This window comes from Pogona vitticeps, chromosome 4 (assembly GCF_051106095.1).
Source record: "Pogona vitticeps strain Pit_001003342236 chromosome 4, PviZW2.1, whole genome shotgun sequence".
Taxonomy (NCBI): domain Eukaryota; kingdom Metazoa; phylum Chordata; class Lepidosauria; order Squamata; family Agamidae; genus Pogona; species Pogona vitticeps.
Genome location: NC_135786.1, coordinates 165,133,834 through 165,159,957, shown reverse-complemented (window position 1 = coordinate 165,159,957; position 26,124 = coordinate 165,133,834). Strand labels below are relative to the sequence as shown.

At 42.0% G+C, this 26,124-nt stretch overlaps 1 protein-coding gene across 1 annotated transcript in view; it reads right to left on the bottom strand.

Moving 5' to 3' along the window:
* The window catches only part of RNF144B (ring finger protein 144B), a 116,885-nt gene that overhangs the window by 89,182 nt on the left and 1,579 nt on the right, over positions 1-26,124 (bottom strand). Inside the window, 2 exon segments of the mRNA XM_078393498.1 lie at positions 15,160-15,329; positions 20,766-20,827. Coding sequence (XP_078249624.1) covers positions 15,160-15,184 — 25 coding nt within the window. The 5' untranslated portion in view covers positions 15,185-15,329; positions 20,766-20,827.

Sequence of the window (26,124 nt, the reverse complement as noted above, 5' to 3'; positions counted from 1 at the left end):
AAAGACAGAAATAGCTGCACCATGGCTTTGATTGGTAATGTTAGGAACCTTCTGAGTAGAAGCATTCCTATATTCAACATACAACAGGTCTTTAACTATATTCCTTAACTGAAAGTTGAACAATGGGTCTCTACAAGTTCAGCAGTATTTTAAACCAATATTCCCTAATCTGGTGCCCTGTTAATGAGGCTATGCTGTCTGGGGATGAGGCAAATTGCAGTCCATCATATTTAAAGCACTCCACTTTGGGAAAATCTAGACTGGATCCTTCTCTTCCAAAGTTTTTCCAACTGTTTTCTTACACACAAACAAATCTACAACCACCTTTACTTCTAATCAGCAAATGAAAGACCTTCTATTCCAATTTACCTCACAAGTCCTCACCATCCCCCACAGAAAGGGTTCCAGACTGTGGTTGTCTTTCTCTCTTTTAGACATTGCACTAAGCAGTAGCTAACAGTAATTACCTATTATCTCTCCTTAAGTCTCTCTAACCTGGGCTTAGTCATGGTATTCAGACTGGCCAATGAAAGGCCCAGACTGAGTTATTAGACCACAAAGCTTCCAGGCCCTCAAACCACTTTGTTCCTTTACCACTCTTATTTTATTCTTATTTTATTAAGCAGTCTGATAAGAGAAGCAAATTGTGCAGATGTTTCTTCCAGTCTTATTCTGGAAGAATGCAATGTTCATTCACCCTAGTAAGTATCTGTATCTATCAGATTTTTGTGTGTTGTTTGTTTTCTTTCTTTCTTTTTACACAGCCAGTAGATCAGCATATGCATGCATTTCAGTAAGTATCAGAATAAATTTTAGTAGATGCACAACTTTTAGAGAAGTCATTGCAGAGGCCTGTGGAGAAATGTAATTCCCAGTCCAATACCACATCTGCTGTATATAATACAGTCAAAAAAGGTTTGCAAATAGCATTTGCTATGTTTTGTTGCTGCCATGAATTTAAGCCAGAATGTTCAGAGTTGACCCCAAGCCTCTCTCCAACTGAGGTCTGAGCCCTGTACAGCTTTTCTGCCAGTGTGGATGCATGAAACCGTGGCTATCAGAGCCTAGACAGAAAGGAGAATACAAAAAGATACTCTAGGACAGCTTCCTGCAGACAGATGTTATCTGCTGTCAAGTCATTTGCAAATTTATGCCAGCCCAACAAACTGATGACCTCCAAATGTTCTTATTAACAACCCTGCTCAGGTCCTGCAACCTAAAAGCCTGGCTTCTTTTATTGAGTCAATCCATCTCATGTTATATCATCTTCTCCTACTGCCTTCAACTATGATTGCCTTTTCCAGTGAATCTTCCTGTGATACATCCGAAATACAAGACCCTTAACTTAGTCATTTCAGCTTTTGATGAGAGTTCATCCTTGATTTGATCTAGAACCCATTTATTTTTTATCTCTGGAAGTCTGCTGGTATCTGGGAGCCTACCAGATTCGGAGGTTACTACTCTCATCACACCCAGCAACTCTGGCCCATCAGTCTAATGTTGGTATGATCCATGCCACGCTCCCCCTTCCTTTGATCCCGCCCTCTGGTGATCCCTGGCTCTCCTTTTACAGTTCATTGCAAAGACAGTAGGGGAAATGGACAATTTTCCAAAGTTCCCCATAATGTAAACATGTACACATATACCACAGAAACAGAGTACTCTGCTGCAATTCATTGGAGTTGTTCCTACTTTGTATCAATTTCTCTCTCTCTCTCTCTCTTTTGGTCTGTGTAGGGGTGATCTAGGTATATCAATGTATTAATAAGATGATCTAACTCTAGCACAAAACTTGAACGTTTTTTTAAAATTAAAAATACTATGGGTTGACTAGGGAGAAAGATAGTGAAGGGGGGTATTCCCATTGTACAAAACATCACACCCAACTTAGTACATCATCACAATACCACACACAGCCCGTCCTTTGGAGAATGAAATAACTGATCATATGGGGGGAAGTTTATTCAAATCATTCCAGCTTGAAAAAAGTAGAAGCCTCCAGCACCAGAGGAAAAAAACCCTCTGCGGATTGATTCAAGTTGATCTTTGCATCACAAAAAGCAAATTCATCCATTTTATACCTGCAGCAAATCCCACAGTATTTGACCATGTAGTCACAGCCTTACTCGCACAATGTTGTAAGGACTCCTCTCTTATTCAGTCTGTGTCAGGAAACAAGCAGTTTCAAAACATAACAAAAAGAAAACCAACTTTGATTTGGAATTAATCATTCAATTTAAATATAATTGGTAGAGTCGTATTCACTGTCTCCACTGGAGTCATAAGTTCAAGATGGCTTTACAGATTTTTTACATTTCTGGTGTGGAATTCTCAACAGGTATGTAGAATATAAAAAGGAATTCTCATTATTATTTGTGAAGCTGGATTTCATTTAACAATTTTAGCCGAGGGCAAAAAAGGCCACTCGAACAGGTTTTACAAAGAAATATGCTGGAAAACAACAAGATCAAACACATTCAGACCTGCTACAAGGATTCCTAAACAAAAATTTGAAAAAGTGAACAGATGAATGCTGCTTTTGAAGTAGCCCCTTCCTGCCGCTATTGACAGGAAAAAGCATAGCAATTCTTTATATCTCAAAGGGGGAAAAGAGGGGTTTAAAGAAGAATAGCATTGCATGTTGCCCATTAATCCACACACCTGCCCTTGTGTGTTTTTACACAATCAGTTGGCCATTAAAAATAGAAAGGACTGTGCTTCAGCAGTCATGGGTGCAATCTTACACACCAACAGAGACAAAATGAGAGCAGGGGGAGGAACCTCCTCTGTCCATCTAGCTCACCTGGAGCAACTCCATGTTCCTGTTGCTATGTCAGTTCCATTTGACAAGATGATGGTAGCAAAAAAACATTGCTTGAACACAGGTATTTTGAGTTCAAATCAAAGCATGCAGGGAAGTTTTCAAGAATGTTGATTGGTTTCAAATAAGGTACACATTCTCTGTGCACCCTGAGTTTTGTTTTCTTTTAAATGTACAGTACTAGACTTAAAGGAGATGCCACTGGATCATTCAAATTTGGTGGAACATTATGAGATTTAAAGGAAAATATGTGCTCTTTTTGCCACCACCTTCATGACTGCAGTGGTGTATTCAGCAGCAGCAAGAACTTGGGAGGGTTACAGATCACCCCTGGGCCAAGCACTATCCACACCGATCAGATTTATGTATCTGAGAATTAATACCACTGAATTTAGTAGAAGCTACTTTTGGGTAGACATCCACAGGATTTTACTGTATGAGTGTCTGTGTCGGGGCAGGGCAGGAATAATTCTCCATACTAGACCAGCAGGAGTTCTACCTTTCTTATTATTAGCTCAGAAAAAAAGGGTATCTAAGGTAGGGGATGATACAAGCATGTAAAAAAAAATTTAAATGGCACCAAAAAAGCACAGCTTCTTTACTGATCCTGGAACTTGAAGTCATTCCATGAGATCAGCTAGAAGTCAAAGTCACATCAAGATAGACAAGAGAAAAGTACTTCACACAAATGCATACAGTGGACCCTCGACTTACAGATGGCTCGACTTACAAACTTTTCGAGTTACAGACTTCTCTGGCTGCAAAATTTAGATTCGACTTGCAGCCGGAGAATCGACCTACAGACCAGAAAAAAACCAAAATGGAACAAAAATAGAATAAAAACCACCAGTTATGGAATTAATCGGTTTTCAATGCATTGTAGGTCAATGGAGATTCGACCTACAGACTTTTCGACTTGCAGCCACCGTTCCAATACGGATTAATTCCTTAAGTAGAGGGTCCACTGTAATTAACCCATGGAATTTGTTGTAGATCAGGGGTGTCCAACCTTTCACCTTCCCTGGGCCACATTATAAGATGAAAAATTGGTTTGGGCCACACATAAATTTGGTTTGGGCCGCATGGGGGGCCAGCCCTAGCAGTCCTACGCAGCCCTGCTCCAAGCACGCTTGCCGGCAGCTGCGATCTCAGACAGCAGAGGCTGCCAGCTTCGACTCCGGTGGCTTTATGGGGCCGGGAGGGGGTCCACCTATTGACAGGGACGGAGCAATGCAGTCACGCAGGCCCCCTCTCCCCTCCCCTCCTGCTCCTTCCTTCCTTCCTTCTCTCCCCCCCCCCCCACCGTTGTGACATGCCCCGGCCGCAAGCGCCGCCAGTGTAACTTGAAACTTTGGAATTTCTTTAAAAATAAAAAATTGCACTGGGCCACATTACGAACTGACCTGGGCCGCATTCGGTCCTCGGGCCGCAGGTTGGACAAGCCTGTTGTAGATCAAACTAAAGGCCTATCCAGTTTAGCCTCTGAAAGTGGTCACTCCACTGCCTCTGGAAATTTCACAAGCAGGACATGAGCACATGGCTGTCACTGCTGCCCAGCAACTGGTGTTCAGAAGACTGTGACTTCTGATCTTGGATGAAGCATATAGCTATCATGATTTCTCATCATTAAGAGAAGTGGTGATAACTTCAAACTTTTCTTAAGACATCGCAGACCCATTAACAAAATATTTGTCTATCTACAGTTACGGTGCATAGCACGATAGACTTTCTGGAACACAACTGCATTTTAAACCAAGAGGCAAGAAAAGATAACACAGCATCACTCTTTAGGAAACAAAATAGTTTTCAAATATCACATGAAAGATATTCTGCATCTTAATGTTATACGTATCTCTGTGGTGTATACCATGCTTTGGTCATCAAAACTATACAGTTAATGTAATCGTCTGATAATGCATGCAGAGGGAGGGCTGGAATACAGTCAACCCATCTTTCTTATCTTCTTGTGGGATTCCAGGAACAGTAAGGAGGGTAACAAGATTTCTATTTTCTCTACAAAGGGAGGTAACTCGTTAACTAAGGCATGATAAATAATTTGTGCACAGCAGACTCATTATTTCTCATGGAGTCATCAGCAGAAGGTAATTACAGGGTCCCAAGGTTTTGGGTGTGCGCTAAACAACTGTAGCAGCCTCCCTATTAGCCAATTTAGGCCTCACTCTACAGCAGAACTCCTATGCTCTGCAATAGTAGCTGTTTGTCTGGAGTTATACCATCACTTTTTAAATACCATCACTGAAAAAGAATGCAGATAAATTAACAGAGGATGCTAAAGGGTCTTAGTCAACTGCAGTCATGGGTACACACTTCCCTGGGAACATATAACATCTACAATGAGGCTGCTCAAAGATATCATGTAATTTATGTGAAGAAAAGCTGAAGGAACTAAATGTCTTTGCAGCATAATCCTGAGCATCTTGAGCCCGTTTACTTAGGCGTGCAGCCATGCAACCCCCATCCATCCTAGCCTAGTTTTTAATTTCTCAAAGTCCACGCATTGCTAATGTAACATGTAGATAGCTCATCAGGTGACAGAGCTAGGAAAGACTTCCTTCTGAAACCTTAAAGAACTCTTGCTACTGAGAGTAAGAGACGCCGGGATAGATTATTCGGTGGTCAAACAAGACCCAATGATAAAGCAGCTTCACATATCCACATTCCCTGGGCAGCCTACATGCTAGTGCCCAGAAAATTGTGGCTTGTGGCTTCCAGCAGAGATGGAAACTAGACATAGGGGCTTCGTGTTCGTATATGAATATGAAGGCCATCAGCATAGGTGGCCAGCCCAATTATCATCCACCCCCAGAACCTGCCAGACCACTTATGTGCGGTGTGTGTAGCCAACACCACGTCCTGTGCCCCAAACGTGGCAGTAGCCCAGCTGCCACAGCCCTGCCTCCTTGCTCACCTAGCCACTCCGGCAAGGGGTCAGGAGGCCAAGTTTCCCTGTTCAGTTGCGGAGTTGCTGGGCAAGCAGGGCTGTGGCAGCTAGGATACTGCCATGATTGGACCCAGGAGATGATGATGAACGGGTGTGTCGTGCACTGTGTGGTAAGTGGCCCAGCGGGTTCTGGCGGTGGGTGGTAATCAGGCTGACCACCTGTGTTGTCTAACAGAAACATCAGGGAAAAGACTTCCCAAGGAAAAACAATTAGGAGCTTTTCAACTTCCAAATTTCTTCTTGCATAAATTTGTGTTGACTATAGCACACACTTGATCAGACTAATAGAATGCAAAATTCCAGACATATATAAAGTACACACAGTGGGAGGTGGAATTCTAGACAGTGAAGTCAGGGAGAACTAAAAAGGGAAAGCACTACCATATCGATATTATTAAGTTTGGCCAGTCACAAAACAGTTGCTGATAAAACAAACCCAGTTAACACATGGAATGCGATAGAATCTGTTGCCCTGATTGAAATTTCTGGTAACAGACTGGAACCTCCTAGTGATCTGCAACTAAACAATTTCGCTCCCTATTACTGAATATGTAACATAAATAATCTGAACTGACTAGGTAAAGCAGAGGCAGGCTCTGACATTGCAAGCAATACAAAATCTTAGGAACATTTCTAGAAGTCCGCATACCACATATGGTTTAGGGAAAAGGGAACTGAGATGCCTAGCTGTAGGGGCAGCTTGTGCGCCAAAAGAGATGTGAATGGACTTCTCTCTTCTTTGTGATACAACTGCCTATACATAATAGAACAGTAGTAGACGGAAGGAGAAAACAGTGCTTATGGCAGTATTTAAAGCCCTTAATGGTTTGGGACCTTGTTAACTTCTCTGAGCGCCTCTCCCTCGAAACATCTACACGTCCCACCACCCACCTCTCATATTGGAAGGCTCCCTGTATCAACCCCGAGGGAGGCCTGGAAATCTGTTAATTGAAACTGGGCCTTCTGTGTGGTGGTCGTGTTGCTCTGGAATTCCCTTCCACTAGCGCAACTGGTCCCTTCCCTCCTTGGTTTCAGGAGGCAACTTAAGACCTGGTTGTTTTCGCAAGCCTTTCCATAGCCCTGTCCCAAATTAAGTGATTTAATCATCTCTCTTTGCTGGCCACCTGTTAATTCTTTATATTTTATTTTTTGGAATACAGTATTTGTCTGTACTCCTCTTCCTTTTAATCGTTGTTATTATTATCACCTTTTTTATGTTCTCCCGTTAGCTGCCTAGATTAGTGGCTCTGCTACTAGTTGGGTGGGATAAAAATGTAAACAAACAAAGAGGAATGAAGAAAAAGTGGATATTTGTTTCAAGCTAAGCTGTTTGGAAGAAAGCAAGATCTTAGGAGGGGTGGACCCGAAGCAGCAGTAACCAGGAAATGACATGAAACTTTAGGTTTAACAGAAGTTGGGGGGGGGGGAAGCAAATTAAAACCCATATTTAGGCAATGCCAATATTAGGACTAACCAACCAAAATGCCACCTGAACCGGAAAGACCATATTCTCCCATACAAACCTGCAGCTGGAGGCCCTTCTCTTAGCCTTGCCACCTTCAGAGGCAGCTTGGTGAGGACATGAGAGATAGCCTTCTTCAGCGGTCTCAGACTGTAGAACTCCTTACTGAGGAAAGTGAAGTTGAGCACCTCCCCGATTCTTTTCTACTGACTCACCAAAATCCTTCAGCAACTGTCTTCTAAAGACTAACTGATATGAAAAGAGGGCTTGCCAGATTGTGCTGTATTTTGCTACTGCTAAGTGTAATTATTTTTAAATGAGTTTTAAAAAAATCATTATGAACTGCATTTTGCACCAGAGCTTCACCCCCTCCCCCCACGAACACCTTTGGAAAATTCCAGTCAGATGAAGCTATTTAGTCAATCACAACTCTCCATAACAAAATCTGTGCTATCCTGCTCTTTACTTTTAAAAAGTCTGAATCATGTCAACAAACCAGAACTGCATGTTACATTTCAAAATAAGCAAAACTGTCCTACATAGACTGCTTTTTGAAATCAATGTATTTTGCGAAAGGATTAATTCCAATCCTACCAATGCCTGCTGTTGAGATAAGTATCCTTGGCTTCCACAGGCCTTCTCTTCATCACACCTAAATGGGCAGCCTTGGAAATTGTTCTAAGCCTCACCATTAGTGTCACTGTGCAAATTCCGTATAACACAGTGTATAGCACAGAGCCCCCTAGTGTTTTTATGTAAATTGTGCCCGTTATGAATGTAGTTTCATCATGGCAGAGGAAAATACATTCCAGACCATGTGTACCCAGCACAATCTTAACCAGTGCCCTCTTAATAAGAGGATTAAAATAAACATTTCCTCTCACTGCAACTGAACCTAGTAATATGCTATATTCATTATATTATGGTGCAGAGCTACTTGGAGAGTCTTGTCTAATCAGGAGGCAATAAATAAATTGTCTCAATTTTGGAAGATAGAGACATGTTTTTAAAAATCGTCATTTAGGGATGAATAAAGGAGTCAATGTGCATATTTTCTCTGGGTGGTTACTGTATATTTCTCCATGAAGCTCAAGAGAGCAGATATGGGGGAACAGAAGTTCTCTCAAGTCTGCCCACCCTGCTTATTCCTTTCTACTGGAAGACAGAGATAAGTATGCCAAATGGCCTCCCTTCATCACTGTAGCAGACTTTGGAAGGCAGGTGGACTCTAAGTTTGCAGATGATCATTTGAAGAACTACAGCTACAGGTAAGCAACCTGTCCTTTTTTTTCTTTGTGGTCTCTGTGAATCACACAAATGGATGACTACCTAGTTCATGTGCTGGAGGAAGGCATACCAGGAGGGAACAAAAAACACCACTTAAGCTGGCACATCTAGTCTGTAATGGCCCAGAAATGTAAGTGATCATAGCCCCATTGCTGCTCAAAAGGTATCTGGCAAGGGGACAACTCTGGGAAATGCAGCAGAGCAGTGATTCCCTAGATGTTCTTGGACTGCAACTCCCAGAAGCCTTCACCTTCACCACTAGCTGTGCTAGTAAGGGCTTTTGGGAGTGCAGAGCAAGAACATCTGGAGATCCAGGATTGGGAGCCACTGCAGTAGAGGATGCCCACTCTGTTGCAGAACATCTGCAAACTGACCTGCAGCACACAAATGGGCCAACTCATAGGCCAGAGAACAGTGTTCAGAATCTTATTCACTACAGTGGTGCCTCGCTTAGCGAGCGCACCATACAACGACGAATCCGTATAGCGATCCCCTTTTTCGGGATCGCTATACGGAGCACCCAATCGCCGCACCTCGCTTTGCGACGATTGGGCGTCCCGCGGCCATTTTGGAGCCGCCGATCAGCTGATCGGCGGCTCCAAAATGGGCGCGGGAGGACCCGAAATGGCCCCGCGCTGTGTTTTCGCGCCCTCGGCAAGCGAGGGGAGGGCGCGAAAACGCGGCGCGGGGCCATTTTGGGTCCGTTTTGAAGCCGCAAAACAGCTGTTTTGCGGCTTCAAAACGGCCGCGGACGACCCGAAATGGCCCCGCGCGGCGTTTTCGCGCCCTCCCCTCGCTTGCCAAGGGCGGGAAAACGCTGCGCGGGGCCATTTCGGGTCACCCGCGGCAGTTTTGAAGCCGCAAAACAGCTGTTTTGCGGCTTCAAAACGGCCGCGGGCAACCCGAAATGGCCCCGCGCGGCGTTTTCGCGCCCTCCCCTCGCTTGCCTAGGGCGCGAAAACGCCGCGCGGGGCCATTTCGGGTCCGTTTTGAAGCCGCAAAACAGCTGTTTTGCGGCTTCAAAACGACCCGAAATGGCCCCCCGCAGCGTTTTCGCGCCCTCGGCAAGCGAGGGGAGGGCGCGAAAATGGCTGCCCGGGGCCAGGAAACTTCTCTAAGTGGGAAGTTTAGGGCCGATTTGGAACGCATTAAATTAAGTTTAATGCGTTCCAATGGCTTTTTACTTCCCGCTTAGCGAAGATTTCGTATAGCGAAGGTTAATCCGGAACGGATTAACCTCGCTATACGGGGCACCACTGTATTTTACACACACTGAAAAAGCTGTCGTGTCTAGAGATGGGGTATTCATATTACAGTATATCCAATATCCCTGTGCAGCTGAAGTTAACGAGGGTCCAGCCCCTGGGGCAGGACCATCCACTCACACATCTGCCAGCGGCAGTGGTTTCTCTCTTCCTTCCAATTGCTTCCGAGTGCCATTCTCCTTCCGGTTGGCTCACCACTCCTGGCAGAGGGATGGAAGATGAGTCTCCCTGCAAGGCTGCTGAGCGGTGCTCTGGAAGGACTGGAAGGAAGAGTGGGACTGCTGCCACTGCCAGATGTATGAGTGGGTGGTCTGGCCCCAGGGGCCAGACCGTCGTTAACTCCACCTGCGTGGGGATATTCCTATATGAATAGGAATACCCCCATCTCTAGTCATGTCTACTGAATGAGGAGCTGGTCAGCTATGACCAGGCATGTGACTGACACCTTGTTATTTTTATGGACCTGCTTTTTTAGCAGGTGGTCCACACATGTAAATAGTGACAGGCCAGAGCACAGTAGTTGTGATCCATTTTGCAAAACACTGAGTTGGAACTGGTCACCTTCCTTGCAACTTTAGTAACAAAGGATAGCAAATACATTCCATCTTCCTTAATTAAAGAGTTTCCCTTCCCTTTTTTGTGTCTTAATACCGCAGGGATCCAAACAAGGCAAAACCTCTTTCCTAGAAAGAAATGCAGGGATATCAAACAGTCTTCATTAAGAGGGAAATAGAGCCAGAAATTATGCAGTTAATGTATTGCCTTTCCCATTGCACACCACGGTTCCCTGTGCTCTTAGAACTATTAACAAGACCAACATCTCTCATCAAAATACCACCAATGATATCTCCTTGCCACAAACATCTTGAAGCGTCCATGCTGTGACTAAGAAATGAGAGAGAGAGAATCTAAGCCAACAACAAATATGTCTTTTAGAAAAATATACTGTTAAAAATATTTTAGGCAGCCTTGTGCCAGCCAAGACAATTTCAGATTTGTTAAAGAATTTCATTTATTGGGATATTCTAGATACAGATTAACTTTCTATGTTCAATGTTTACTTTTCCATGTCTTGGAAGGAGAACTGCACTAAATGGTCTGGAAGTTTGTTCGGTTCACAGTCGTGTCTTTGTACAGCTCTGCACCCTTTGCAAAGATGGCAGCCCATTTCTGTAGAAGAGAACTTGCTGTCAAAACATACATTTTCCTTAGCTTTCTAAAACCACTAGATGAAATATAACAAACAGTTTTGTCACAACTTAAAGATCTACAAATTAAATAGTGTACCTTAAGAATAACAAACTAATTGTTTAAGAATGCTGTTATATAAAGCATGCTTATACATTTCTAAGTCAACACTAAAATGTTTATGTTTTGAAAACCAAGTCATAATGTAAGGTACTTTTACCTCACTCTTCTGCCAAAAAGTCTTCCAGAGTGACTTAAATACTAATCAAATACTGTTTTTATATTTTCTTACCTAAACTGTTCTGGAAAAGTTCTTTGTTTTCCCTTTGTTGATGTGCAGTATATAGATATCTTGTATAAATAGATGTAACAAATATTGGATTGCTTAGTCTAGAAAAAGAGCTTGCTTATAAATGACATTGGTTTAATTAATGATACACTATGTGTGATTTATATAATACAGAAGTGCAACACTTCTGAAAGTGAAGGATTGGTCGGCTGTATGCCATTCTACTGTAAACCTGCTGATGAGCAAAATGGCCCAACCATAAACAAAATGACCCAACAGAGCTTTTAGGACCATAGATTACAATAATTTCTAACATTTTAACTTGTTCTTAATTTTTTACCTATATTTCATATACAGTACGACCATAATTTTAAATTGTGCAATGCTCTGATACAAAGGAAGGAAGTTGGAAGCGAAGGCTTTCTAAACAGTGTGCATCAGTCAGTGTGCAATCAGTTAAGAAGAGGGTGTACTTCCTGTTATTAATACAATTAACTATTTTGACTTGCCAGAATGGAATTTCCTCAGAAAACAGAGCATGTCAAATGCAAGATACATAGCTGAGGAAAATCATGTTATCACAGTTTTTTAAAAAAACATAGTTCAACTAGAACTACAAGGGAGATAGGAAAGATTTTACATTTGAGTCAGGGGTGCTTATGGACTGAGGAAGGGGGCACCTCACCTTCTATATTTGGGTTACAGCATCCTCCTGCTCTGATAATGAGCTGCCTGTGATTTCACTTACTATCCTATGAGAGCCAGTATGAAGCTATTGGAAACATGATCTTTTTGGACTCCCAGAATCTCAGGGTCATCATGGCTAACAGCCTCCCAACTAAAGACTTGTAGGAATTGAGGTTAAAAAAAGTGGCATTTCCAGTTTCTGATGGTATTTAATGGTCGGAATGAGACCTGCAAGATCCCAATTCCACTATGTCATGAAATTCACTAGGTAACCTTGGGACAAGCCATACTCCTTTACATTAACCTACAACATAAGGTTATTTCAATAGTAGAGTGGGAAACAGATTCTTTACTCCAGTGGTCCCCAACCTTGGGCCTCCAGATGTTCTTGGACTACAACTCCCAGAAGTCTTCACCATCATCTCTGCTGGCCAGGATTTCTGGGAGCTGAAGTCCAAGAACATCTGGAGGCCCAAGGTTGGGGGCCACTGCTTTACTCCATGCTGACTTGATCACACTGGAATGAAAGAGACAAATAATGCAGCTGGGGTTTCTATGGACTCACATGGAAATAAAGGTTAAAAGTTACCATCACCCACCCCACAAACAGAAATACTATCTGGCACCATCTACTGAAAGGGAAGTCCAGCCCCTTTTGGCACATGAACCACACAGAAAGACCCAAGTCAGCACAGAGCACATGCCTTTGACACTGAAAGGACAATGATGAGATTGAGGTGAGCTTTTTTACAAAGTCAAAAGTGAGAGCCATGCCAAAATAAATCTAATCTGTTTGCTTAATTCCAGTAGTAGAATATTAGGCCCAAGGAGTGTCAGGAATTCCAGCAGGAAAATATGTTGTGGTTTCCTTAAGACAGTTCACCTCAAGCCAGGGAAATGCGGTGATGCAGATTTTTCCAGTGCTCCTTAATTTTATGGCAAGCCTGGTGAATTAGCACGTACAAATACCAGGCTGTACTTGCCAAGTCAGCCATAACTTGAATCCTTCCAGAATTCCTCTGTCGCATCATTTAACAACTTTATATAGCAGAAGGAGATGTGATAGGAAGCAAAGCCATTCCACCAAGCCTGCTGATAAAGGACTTGCCTTCTACCTTTTGTCCTCCTCAACTCTTTTTCCTTTTGTGTGATGTGTTTTTCAACTCTAGGCCAGCAGCAGCAACTCTGTTTTCTTAAGTAACTATATATAAGTCTCTCCAAAGATACATTTGACTGAGTGAGATAAAAATACTAATCAATACAATAACAACCTAATATCTAAGCCATAATGCTTGCCTGTTACTTCAATTTATTCAACTTATATGCCGCCCACACTACCCAGAGGTCTCCAAGAAGAAGAAAGTAAACTCTTGAATGGCGCTATTTGCATATCAACAAATAGTGTCTTAAGACATGAGAGAATAGGATGCCTGGATTTATCCATTTTTCTTCACACATACCTCAAAAGCACAAAAGCAGAAAAATAGTTACTAGCTATATGCCTTGGTAATTTAACATCCTTGTGCTGAACTTTCCACTGTGTTGCCAAGACACAGAAAACAGAACAGGAATGAGAAAGGGATGAACAAAGGCAACAAAAGGAAAAAAAGAAAATAATGTTACAAAGATGCTAGTGTGAGCATAACTTAAAAGCCATCCAATGAATCCACAGGAAAGAGGAAGGGAACACACATTGTGGGGCTTAAAGTGGCCATTTAGAGACTTGTCAAAGGTGGTGTGCTTCATCAAAAATGAGGACAAAAAGGGATGCAAACAGTATGAAACTTGTACATACCAATTTATGTTATACATGCAAATTTATAAATAATTTCTTTCATTTAAAAAGAAATATTAAGTACCTGTCATCACTGTGGGGAAGACCGACCAGCTTATCTGTGTGACTGCTCTGCAGCTGATACTTCAAAATCTTTGCTTTTATTTTTTGTCGATACATACCTTCAAATTGGACTTGGACTGGACAGCTCTTCAAACAGAGGATACCTCTAAATAGAGGCTACTCCTCCATAAAATAAAACATATGGCAGCTATAATGCAACTGCTGCTATGGATAAGGAGTTTAGTGTTTGTAAGTGTCTAGAGGGCTTTACACACATTATCTAGTTGTGACACTTACACCTCCTTACAATAATTTTCCATCTGGGAAAAGTTACTTTTTTGTACAACAACTCAGGATTGACATTGTAATCCAAAAAGAAGTTTATTTATTTTATTTACAATATTTTTTAGCCGCACCATTGCCAGTGGAGTTCTCTCTTCAAAGTTATTAATATGTCACAGATTATAGGTGACAGGATGAAACTGAAAGTGTGTGGCTTGCCTAAGGCCACCTAGAAGTTTCATAGCAGAGGCAAGATTTGAATGGAGAACTTCGAGTCTATAGCTCTGTCTCTTAGACACTACAAAACAAGGTCTTGTATTTCAGTTATTATTTTACAAATTATTTGGTTGTGATGTTGTCTCATCCTGCAGAAGTAGTTTATTTTTTCCATATTGTGATCCTGACTTAGGTTTAACACAGATGTCCCTATTTCACTCTGTTCAGTGTAATGGCAACATTGAGCATTGAGATACCTGCCTATACAAAATGTCCCAAAATAAAATATTCAGTTTAAAGACATTCAGTTTGTCCTAGTGAGGTTTGCATGAGCAACCTTCTAGGGCCCTTGAACTTAATAGCAGGTTTCCACTGACTGACTTCAACTGGACCGCAAGTTTCCTCTGTGTTTGAAGACTGGGAATGCTGTAGCAGAGGGCTGTAGCCCTTTAAGAAAACTGGTAAGAAAGTAACTGAGCCCCTAGAAGGCATAATGTTCCCCCTCTCACACACACACTTTGCCAGAAGGATGATTGCAATACTTTGTCATAACTGTGCTGAACAGGCAGTTTTTAAAAGGAGACTTGCATCCAGAAAAGATCAGAGTAATCTCTCTCTCTCTCTCTCTCTCTGTGTGTGTGTGTGTGTACACACACGTGCACAGCAGATAAGGGAACTATGACAGCTTTAAGTCCAGGTAATAAAAACGAACAAACCCCATTCTTAGCTAGTCCCTTGTTGATCTCCTTATTTTCCTCCCCTTTCTCCTAACGTATCCTTTCATCCTTCCAAATTTTCCAAAGAGACTGCAGGAGTTCAGAAATTCTACATTTCAGCAGACAGGGTTATGCAATCTGTTATACCTGAATGTCTTTGTCCCACATGCATCTTCAGCTCAGGCTGAGCCTGAGCCGGGAACTGTTGCTCCTCCAGGATCTGGTTTAGAATGAAGAGGAGATTTACAAGAGCAGCGATCTGTTCCCAGCAACTGATACAGGCAGTTTGTGCCAGAAGGCTCCTCCTCCTCCTTTTCCTACAAAGGGCAAATTCATTCTACATTACAGGTCAGGAATATAGTGCTAGAAAGACTCTGTCTTTAGAGATTCCCTACAGTTAACTACCTCGCCTGTTCTGGTGGGGAATGAGGAAGCTCATCCAGAAATGAAAGGGCTTCTATGTAGTAAATTCATATTACAAAAAAAAAAAGCAGAATATCATAGTAATGTACTGTATTACCATTTACATTTAATATAGTTATTGCTATTATAGGTTTAATATCTGCTTGCCAATAAAAATAATCTGGTATTTTTTTTATCCGTAGTACATAGTTATAAATAAACCAAATGGAAAGGGTGACAAGTAGGGTCCTCTGTAGCAGTAAGCAGAGGAGTGGGTGAAGGGTAACAGAAACAGCCATTACAGCAGGCATCTTTTCTACAACTTATTGTACAATACATGCAAGATATTTGCTGACTCCTGATAGAGCACAGCTGAGGAATAAAGCCAAGGCACACTCACACGACCAGAGCGAGCAAAGAAGAGCTAACAGGAGTTTCATGGGGGAAACGTAGGAAGGGAAGGTCTACCAGAGGAAGGAACAAAAGAAAGGGGGAGACAAAGCCAGAGAGGTGAGGGTTTGTTTTTGTTTTTTTAAGATTAACACCAGGAAGGGACCTGGAGTAACCCTTAGGAATCCCCCATTCAGAAGCACCATGTGCTCCGTTTAAGAGGCATGGTCATGTACTTAGCTAAAAAAGTAGGGGTGTCCTTAACAGGAAAGGTTGCGTACTCAGCTTAACAGAAAAGAGTGTGTCCTGAAAGCTTTAAGTAGCAGTTGTGAGTTCTGGGAGAGCCCTTTGATTGTTGACTCCTATCAGAGCACAGCTGAGGCAGACCTAAAGGGAGTTTGCAGCCAGGGAGAGCAAATACTGTACCATGTTTTCCCCAAAACAAGACAGGCTCTTATATTAATTTTTGCTCCAAAACACATTAGGGATTATTTCCAGGGAATGGTTTATTTTTAATGTACAACAATCTATATTTATTCGAATGCAGTAATGTCATCATCTTCTGGTTACTGCACAATGGTGGAGGGCAGAGTTTCACTTAATTAGGGCTTATTTTGGGGGTAGGGCTTTGTGGCGGAACCCCCACCTCACACCTATCCATCATGGGAAACTCAAGGGCAGGAGGGTGGACTTGTGTTTAAGGGAAAATAAACAAAGGACATGGGGTGTACGTCACAGCATCTTATATTACGAGCATCTTGAAAAATCATACTTAATTGGGGCTTATTTTCAGGTTAAGTCTTATTTTCGGGGAAATAGGGTAGGAGGCCCCTTAAAAAGTTGGGGTTTGGGCTTTTTGGAAATAGTTATATATTACGAGTAGTATTAGTATTATGATCAGACACAGTTATCAAGGTGCCGGTTGCAATACTAATCACTCCCTGATGTGTGGTAGAGTAAAACTGCAAACAAAGAGATTGTATCACACGAAAAAGGAAGGAAGACTACATATTGACATCAGCAAGACTCGTGATCAAAGAAAAGTGGAGGAATTTCCCAAGCGCTTGAGGAAACCCCTCCAGGCCCAGCTGATGCAAATGCATCTGAATGATGGGAACATTTCAAGAATGCTGTTTATAACACTGCCTTGGCCACATCTGGCAAGAAGACGAAAAAGACAGCAGACTGCTTTGAAGCCTGTTCGGAGGAGTTGATGCCAGCCATTGAGGAAAAGAGGAGAGCTCTAGCAGCATACAAAGTCTGTTCTAGTGAATACAACTTGCAGGCTCTTTGAGTTGCTCATAGCAAAGTTCAAAAGACTGCCAGGAGATGTTCTAATGATTATTAGCTTCAACTCTGGTCTCAGATACAGGTAGCAGCAGACACAGGTAACATCAAGGAAATGTATGACTGTATCCAGCAGGCTTTAGGTCCAATACAGAAGAAATCTGCTCCCTTGAAGTCTGCCACAGATGTGATCATCCAGGACCAAGCACAGCAGATGTAACGCTGGGTGCAGCACTACTCTGAGCTATATTCCAGAGAGAATGTAGTAACCAAAGAGCATTAAATAACATTGAGTGCCTGCCTGTCTTGGAAGTAGTTGAACAAAGAACCAACTTTAGCAGAAATAAAAGCAGCCTTGGATTTCCTCACCTCTGGCAAGGCACCTGGGAAGGATAACATCCTTGCTGAAGTGCTGTAAAGATATCATCATCACCGAACTGTATGAAATCTTTTGTCTTTGCTGGAGCGAAGGTGGAGTACCACAGGACATGAAGGATGCAAACATCAGCACATTGTATAAGAACAAAGGAGATGGGGCAACTGCACTACTATGGCATCTCTCATCTCAGTGTTGTAGGGAAGTTGCTTGCCCGTGTTGTGCTGAAGAGACTCCAGGTGCTTGCAGACAGAGTATATCCAGAATCACAGTATGGATTTCGAACTACTAGATCCACCACTGACATGGTATTCTCCCTCAGACAATTGCAGGAGAAATGTAGGGAACAACGACAGCCACTGTTTGTGGCCTTCATAGATCTTACAAAGGCCTTTGACTTGGTTAGCAGGGACGGCCTTTTTAAAATACTTCCCAAGATTGGATGTCCACCTCGACTCCTTAACATCATCAGATTCTTTCATGAGGGAATGAAGGGCACCGTAGTTTTTGATGGCTCAACATCAGATCCTTTGCCATCCAAAACAGAGTGAAACAGGGTTGTGTCCTCACGCCGACCCTGTTTCGGATATTTTTTGCTGTCATGCTGAAGCACCGCCTTTGGAACTGCAACAGAAGGTGTCTATATCCAGACTAGATCAGATGGAAAGTTCTTTAATCTCTCTAGATTGACAGCGAAGACCAAAGTCCAGCTGAAATGCATACGGGACTTACTCTTCGCCGATGATGCAGCTGTTGTTGCCCATTCTGCTGAAGACCTCCAACAACTCATGAATCGTTTTAGCAAGGCCTGCCAAGACTTTGGATTAACAATCAGCCTGAAGAAAACACAAGTTATGGGCCAGGGCGTGGACTCACCTCACTCTATTACCATCTCCACACAAGAATTGGAGGTTGTTCATGACTTTCTGTACCTTGGCTCAACGATATCGGACACTCTCTCCCTAGATGTTGGATAAATGCATTGGCAAAGCAGCTACTACATTCTCTAGACTCACAAAGAGAGTATGGCTTAATAAGAAGCTGACGGCATATACCAAGATCCAGGTTTATAGAGCCTATGTCCTCAGGACACACCTGTACTGCAGTGAGTCCTGGACCCTTTGTGCACGGCAGGAGAGGAAGCTTAACACGTTTCATATGAGTTGTCTCTGACACATTTTTGGCATCACCTGGCAGGACAAAGTTCCAAATAGAGTAATCCTAGAACAAGCTGGAATATTTAGCATGTATACATTACTGAAACACTGACGTCTACGTTGGCTCGAGCATGTCGTGATAATGGCTGATGGTCAGATTCCAAAAGATCTCCTGTATGGAGAATTAATGCAGGGAAATTGCCCCAGAGAGAGACCACAGATTTGACATCTGAGCGTTCAGCCTGGAGGCAGGTGGTGCAACATGGCCTCTCCCGATTTGAAGAGGCACGTATTGAGCAGGCCAAGGCAAAGAGGTAGTCCCCGAACCAGCAAAATCAGAGAGCTGGACAGGGGACGGATTGTATTTGTCTTCAGTGTGGAAGGGATTGCCGCTCTTGAATTGGTCTTCTCAGCCATACTAGATGCTGTTTCAAATCCTCTATTCAGAAACGTTAACATAGTCTCTTGAGACTGAAGGAAGCCTAATCTAATCTATAATTAGTGGACTTTCCCAGCTACATTCAAGGTAAAAAAAAAAAGGGAAGGGGCATTCATAGATAAAAAGATCAAAGCAAAAAGCTAACAGGGATTATGGCAAGAAGAGACACTTCAGGTGTGGTGACCTGCAAAGTTTGAGCAATGTTTATCTTTGTGCCTGAGCGTACCATGGCATACACATGCAGCAAGTGCAAACCGGTGGCACTGTTAAAAGAAAAAATGAGAGAACGGGAGCAGTGAGCAGCCACAGTTAAGGCTATAAGGGAAGATGAAGCAGACATCTCTTAGGACCCTTGAGCAGCAGCATCAGTCTCAACAAAGGGATTGAAGGTGGAAGAGCAACAAGGGAAGGCAGAGGAGGAGAATGCCTAGGGGATAGTAAACACAGTGGAGAAAGCACCATGGAAAAGAGTCAAAGTTAGGAGCAAAAGAAGGAGAAGACTATCTTCACCAGTAGAACTGTGAAATAGCTTTCAGGTTCTTGGTGAGGAATTTAGCAGGCAAAGTCAAAGAGGAGACCTCGCATGAGTACATGAGAGGGACTGAATCTCAGTCAAGCAGACACCCTACAAAAAGAAGATGAAAACAGTAGCTGTAATAGGAGACTCCATACTGCATGGAATGAAAACTGAAGTATGTTGGGAAGATCCATGGACCCACCAATAAGGTTCCCTCTAAACTGGGTGTGCATGCGTGCGTGACTCAGTCTCCTTCTGCGCAGCTCTTTCTCCTTCACGCAGCAATCACATTTGGTTCTTGTCACAACAAAACACTGCACACAGGGGGGTGGAGGCATGCTAGAGAGAGATGGAGTCTCACCCAGTGGAAATGAAAATTAGAGGGTACATTTCCCACCAGGTATGCTGTCTCCCTGGAGCACAGATTAGGGGTGTGACAGGAGGACTGCCATCTCTTATAAAACTAAATGGATACATATCCCTTCTCATCCATGTGCAAACAAGCAACACAGTCAAGAGCAACTTTGAAGTGATCACATCAGACTTCAAAGAGAACGAAACCTAAGGACTATGGGGCCCAGATAGTTTTCTCATCCATTTTACCAGTACAGTACTCAGAAAAGGAATACAAAGGAAAAGGAAAATAATCTGGGTGAGTGACTGGCTACAAAGGTGGTGTTGACATGAGGGATTTGGTTTTTGGGAACATGACCTAACCTTTCTAGAAGGTGGACTCCTAAAAAGAGATGGCTTGCACATCACAAGGGCAGGGAAGAATGTGTCTGGCCACAATATGAAGAACTTCATCAGGAGGGCTTTAAACTGAACTGAAAGGGAGAGGGAGACACAAGCACGGTGGAAAAGATAGATTAAGTCTTGCACACAATAAGAGGAATGGACTAAACAATTCTAATGGGGGTCAATAATAACATTAACATTAATAATCATATTCATAAAAATGTACAAAGAAAAGCAGGCCACATATCTCACAATCTCCAGTGTCTATATGCAAATGCCAGGAGTATCGGAAACAAACAAGAAGAACTGGAATTGTTAGTTCAGAAGGGTAAATATGACTTGATAGGAATATCTGAAACTTGGTAAGAATACAGCAATTGAAGGATATAAATTGTTCAAGAACAGAAAGAATAAAAAAGTATACAGTACTGTCAAAAATATACATACCTGCACAGAAATACAAGAGGAGGAGATTGGCTATCCTATCGAGAGCATCTGGATCAATGTAGCTGGAGTGAAAAACAAAAGCAACATTGTAGTTGGAGTCTACTACTGATTGCCCAATCAAGGAGAGGATGCAGATGAAACCTTTGACTGGTGAAATTTTTGACTGACTGTTGAGACATTCTAAAATTTTTAACCAGGCAAAAGTTGTGCTTCTTAAACAGCATTAACATTCTAACACTACACAAACATTTGTTGACAATGTACTATTCCATTGAGAATTTTATGAGAGAGCTCAAGAGAAAAAGCAAGGAAATTACTGTCAGACCTAAAATAACATTTTATGCAGTTATAACACAACAGAAAACACAGCACTACATTCATACATCCTATAAATAAACATTCTTGCACAGAGTGATAGTGATTTTTATTATTACTAGCAATTTCCTGGTCCTGATCAGCTCAATCTCTTATTATAGATCTCTGCTATATTCCATACATGTACAGTATCTGTACAATTTGTCACAGAATCTGACTTTCAGATACATGAATCATAGAAACTTCATCCTTCTGATACCAGTAAGCAAATGCATGTGCAACAAATACACTCAACAAAATGGGCAGAATAACAGATATTTCCACAAAAGTACTTTGCATTTGCTCTGTCACTGTGGTTCTCAGCCTCTGGTTTATCAGATTTTGAAGTGCAACCACCAGAAGCCTCAGTCAGCATAGCCAGTATCCAAGCATGTTGGGAGCTGAAATCCAAACATCTAGAGAATCACTGCCTAAGAACTACTGCCCTATCAGATAATGCATTTATTAGCTCTCATACATTCCATTATTGCCTCTAAGCACTAATTCAGAACATCAACAATTTTTTTGCATTAGTTGAAAAGACAAAATAGAATTGCAAGTCACCTGCACATTGGTGAAATAGTGCCCCAAATACCTAGATGTTATTTCCTAGTACAGTAGTGCCTCAGTTTGCGAACGCCTCAGTTTACGTAATTTTTGCTTTACAAACCAAAATCCATAAGAAATAAAGCCCCGGTTTATGTTGAGGTTCCCCCCCCCACTACAAAAGTGTTTTCCCAGGGCACACTGCACCACCCCTTTTGTAGCGCAATTGGCATTTCGGTTTGCGAAATTTCTGTACTACGTAATGTGTAGAACAGATCCGTTTCGCATACTTAGGTACTACTGTAGTTTCACCTAGATCAGGAGTAAGCAGATTCCATTGGCCTTTGGGCCAGTTCTGTAACCTCAGAACCCAGAACAGGCTGCATTGCTCCTTACTGTCTACTTTTGGCACTGAAAATGCTGAAAGCCATATTTCCTGTTGTTAATTAAGCAAAGAATATGTCTTTTGTGCTAGGAAACATTTGTGGTTCCACAAATACAGTTATTGTTTTACCACAAAAATGTGCTGTTTTTCAAAGTGTTATTCAATTTTTGCATTTAAGGGACCAGGAAAAATGGACAGGGGGGGGCTGCATGTGATCCCCTCCCCCGATGGCATGGGTCACTGTATTAACAGCATTTTTAGCAAAGACCTTTTGGATTATTTAAAAATGGCAACAAAGAGTCAGGCCTAAATAGCCACTTACAAAATAAGTTCCAGTGAAAACCTGAGTCAATGTAAGACGTAATAATGCCCTTTTGAGGAAAAACATTATATGAATTGCAACATTGTTTGTGTCTTTATATTATAATACAGTATGGTAATTATTACCAGAAGTCTGTATAAGACTGAATGACAGGTGTGGAATGCCTGGTGTTATAAAGAAGATAGATGTTATGAAAATGAAACTCATAGAGATGCTCTTGTGTCAGAGGAAGTGTAGGATGATCCATAAAAGCCATGTTGAAATAAATCAAGATGTCACAATGTGACAATACTTTTAGTTTTTGTTATACAAGTTGTAGAGATGGGGTCAAGATTTGAGAGACAGTAGATTATTATTTGTGGGTGGAAAGAAACAGAGACTTTGTGAGGAAAGGTTGTGTTTATAATCTAGAGGCATAGATTGCAATACAGTATACTGTACAGTATTAATGGTAAAGAGTCATTGTAACAATATGAAGAGCCTTGCAAATAGCACACTTATTCTGCCTTAACCCATGGGTTGTACACTGATCAGAAATCTTCCCAGCATCTGGATTATGTTCCTCTTGTTCTGTACTGTTTTCCCTCAACAAGTTTCAAGACATTTTGTTACTCCCAGACCCTATTGCATATATTAGTATTGCTTGGTATCAGATTTCAGATTAGGCATCCTTCAGTCTTGAGAGACTATGGTAATGTGCTCTGAATAGAGGTCTTGAAACATTGGACCATTGCTCTAATGCCCCATGCAAGGAAAGCAATGCTCAAAGTGTTGCAAGAAAGGCTTTTATCTTATATGGATGAGAAATGCTGGATATTCAAGCTGGATTCTGAAAAGGAAGAGATATCATATTGCAAATATTTGCTGGTTATTGAAATGCACCAAAGAATTTCAGAAGATCAGTCTATGCTTTACAGTCTACAGTAAAGCCTCTGACTTGTGTGGAACATGAGAAACTGTGGATTGTTCTAAAAGAAACTGGTATGCCTCAGCACTTAATTGTCCTGATGCATAACCTGTATTGTGGACAAGAAGATACTGTTAGGACAGAATATGGACAAAATGGTTTACTAAATGCAAACATGTCAGCCAAGGATGTATTTTATCATCTTACCTGTTCAATCTGTATGCAAGAAGAAAGATGGACTATACTAAAATGAAGGAAGTGAAAATTGTGGAAGAAATATCAACACTTTAAGATGTGCAGATGATACAATCTTACTGGCAGAAACTACCAATGACTTGAAACTACTTATGATGAAAGTACCAAAGCAGGGCTGCAGTGAAAGGATATGTAACTGGAGACCAAGATGATCCACACTACGAGTATTGTATGTGAAAGCTGGGCTGTAAAGAAAGATGACAGGGAAAATAAAGAGTAGAAATATGGTGCTTGAGAAGAATTTCACAGATACCCTGGACCGTCAGAAAGACCAACCGCAACCCAAGCCTGAACTACAGTGCCTCGACTTGTGAATGTCCCAACATACAACCATTTTGAGTTATGGCCACCTCCGGCCGCAAAATTTTGCTTCTAATTGCGACCGGAGCTTCAAGTTACTACCAAAAACAGGCATGGAATAAAGGCGGGGAATTCAAATTGCTAACCATTGGTGGCAAAGAGGCTGCTTCTTTGTAGCTCTTTTGCCCCAGCAGTTAGAGAGTGTGCAATCGGGGGAGGCTTCATACTGTCCATTAAGGTAAGGTGCTGCTTTCTGCTTTTTTAAAAAAATGTTCTTGGTGGGTTTTGCAGCATGGTCTTGGGCTGGGGGGTTATGTTTCTGTGCTGTGATGGGTCTTGCAGTCTTTGTTTTTTGAGGATTTTTTCATGTTTCCGATGGGTCTTGCAGGGTTTTTTTTTTGCTTTTGGGGTTCCCCCCCCATTTCCGATGGGTCTTGCAGGGTTTGTTTGCTTTTTGCTTTGCTTTTTTTTGCATTTCCAAAAGGTCTTGCAGTGTCTATCTGCTTTTTGATTTGCTTTTTTTGCATTTCCAAAGGGCTTTGCAATGTCTGTTTGCTATTTGCTTTGCTTTTTTGCATTTTTGAAGGGTCTTGCATGGCTTGCTTGGTTTTCTTTCTTTTTTTCCCCTTCGGCCAGAACAGATTAATCGCATTTCCATTGGGTCTTGCAGTGTTTTGTGGGTTTTTTTGTGATTTTTTTCCTTCAGCCAGAACAGATTAATTGCATTTCGATGCATTCCTATGGGAAATTGTGCTTCGACTTATGACCATTTTGAGTTATGACCGGAGTTCCGGAACCAATTAAGTTTGTAAGTCAAGGCACCACTGTATATCTGGAAGCAAAAAGGATGAAACTGAAGCTATCCTACTTTGGGCATATAATGAGAAGGCAGCCTTCTCTGGAAAAGTCAATAATGCTTGAAAGGGTTGACAGCAGCAGAAAAAGACGAAAATGAAAAAGAGGAAGACCAGATATGAGATGGATTGACTCCCTAAAAGAAAACCACACTTCAAGTTGACAAGAGCTGAGCGGGGCTGTTAAAGAACAGGACATTCTGGAGTTTACTCATTCACAGGATCATCTTAAGGAGGAGGCAACATGATGGCATATAATAGTAACAAAGATGCTAAACTCAATAACTAAGCGATTTGATCCTTTCTGGACCAATTTTTATTTCAACAAGCCTGAGATATAACGCTTTTGAGAAAAGCATTTTGGGATGTTTCTGAGATCTTAGAGACATTTACACAGTAAGAGGCAGGGAAATAATGATTCCATTGAAGTGTTTAGCCTGAAAGAGGGTAGAGTTCAATGGATGGTGGCAGTGTGAGGACAGGGATAAGCCCTAACCCCTCACCTCCCAAACTGGAAGTCCTACATATCTCCATGGGTTCAGCACAAAGGTCTGGCAGAAGGACAGCAGGGTAGCCTTGGTGGAAGGGAATTCTACAATTTGATTGCAGTCATGGAAGCAGCACTCTCTGCATCTGTGTCTGCACTAACAGTATGTGTGATGGACGGACTGAAAAATGGCAATGTGGCAAGCACTTACTGTATTGAGATGTATGACTACAGAGACACTTGTTACCAGAAACTGTTGAGAGACATTTTCCCCACGGATACAACTGCTTGGACAAGACTTATATGGGTTCAAAAACCATGCTCAAGATTGGAAGGTAGCATGGCTCTCTTCATAACTTGTTATTACAGATGTGGCTAAAGAAGTGGATTATAATCCATGAAAACTCGCACTCGAATTTGTCAACGTTACTTTTCATTTTTTTTTTTTTTTTTTACTTTACATGAGGAAGTCAATGAGGTTTGATCCCCAAGTTGGAGAGGTTGGCTCAGCCTATTCTATAGTGTTGGTATGTGTTGAGGTCCAGCAACATGAGAGTCACTGCGGTGTAGGAGATAGAGTGACAAACAAAGACACAAGAGACCTGAGTTCAAATTTCTACTTGGCCATGGAAACTCTCCAGGGTGGTGGTGGTAGTGAAGATAAAACGACTCAGCTATCTTGCGAACCGTGACAACACTATTAGGGTCATCGTCAGTTGGATGCAGCGCATAACACACCAGCAATATGCGGACGGCCACAAGTTCGCCACACAGTTTAAGCTTGTTCAGCATGAGCTCGTAGGAAATCCAAAGTTATGAGAGCAAATCTACTGCTCTGTCCCCTCGTTTGCTTTGTAAATACGCTTTCGTACTGCTGCTACTCCGCCAATTTAAAAAAAAATCAAGCGGGCGTCGACGCTAACCACAGCAAACGCCGGCTCGAGAGCAC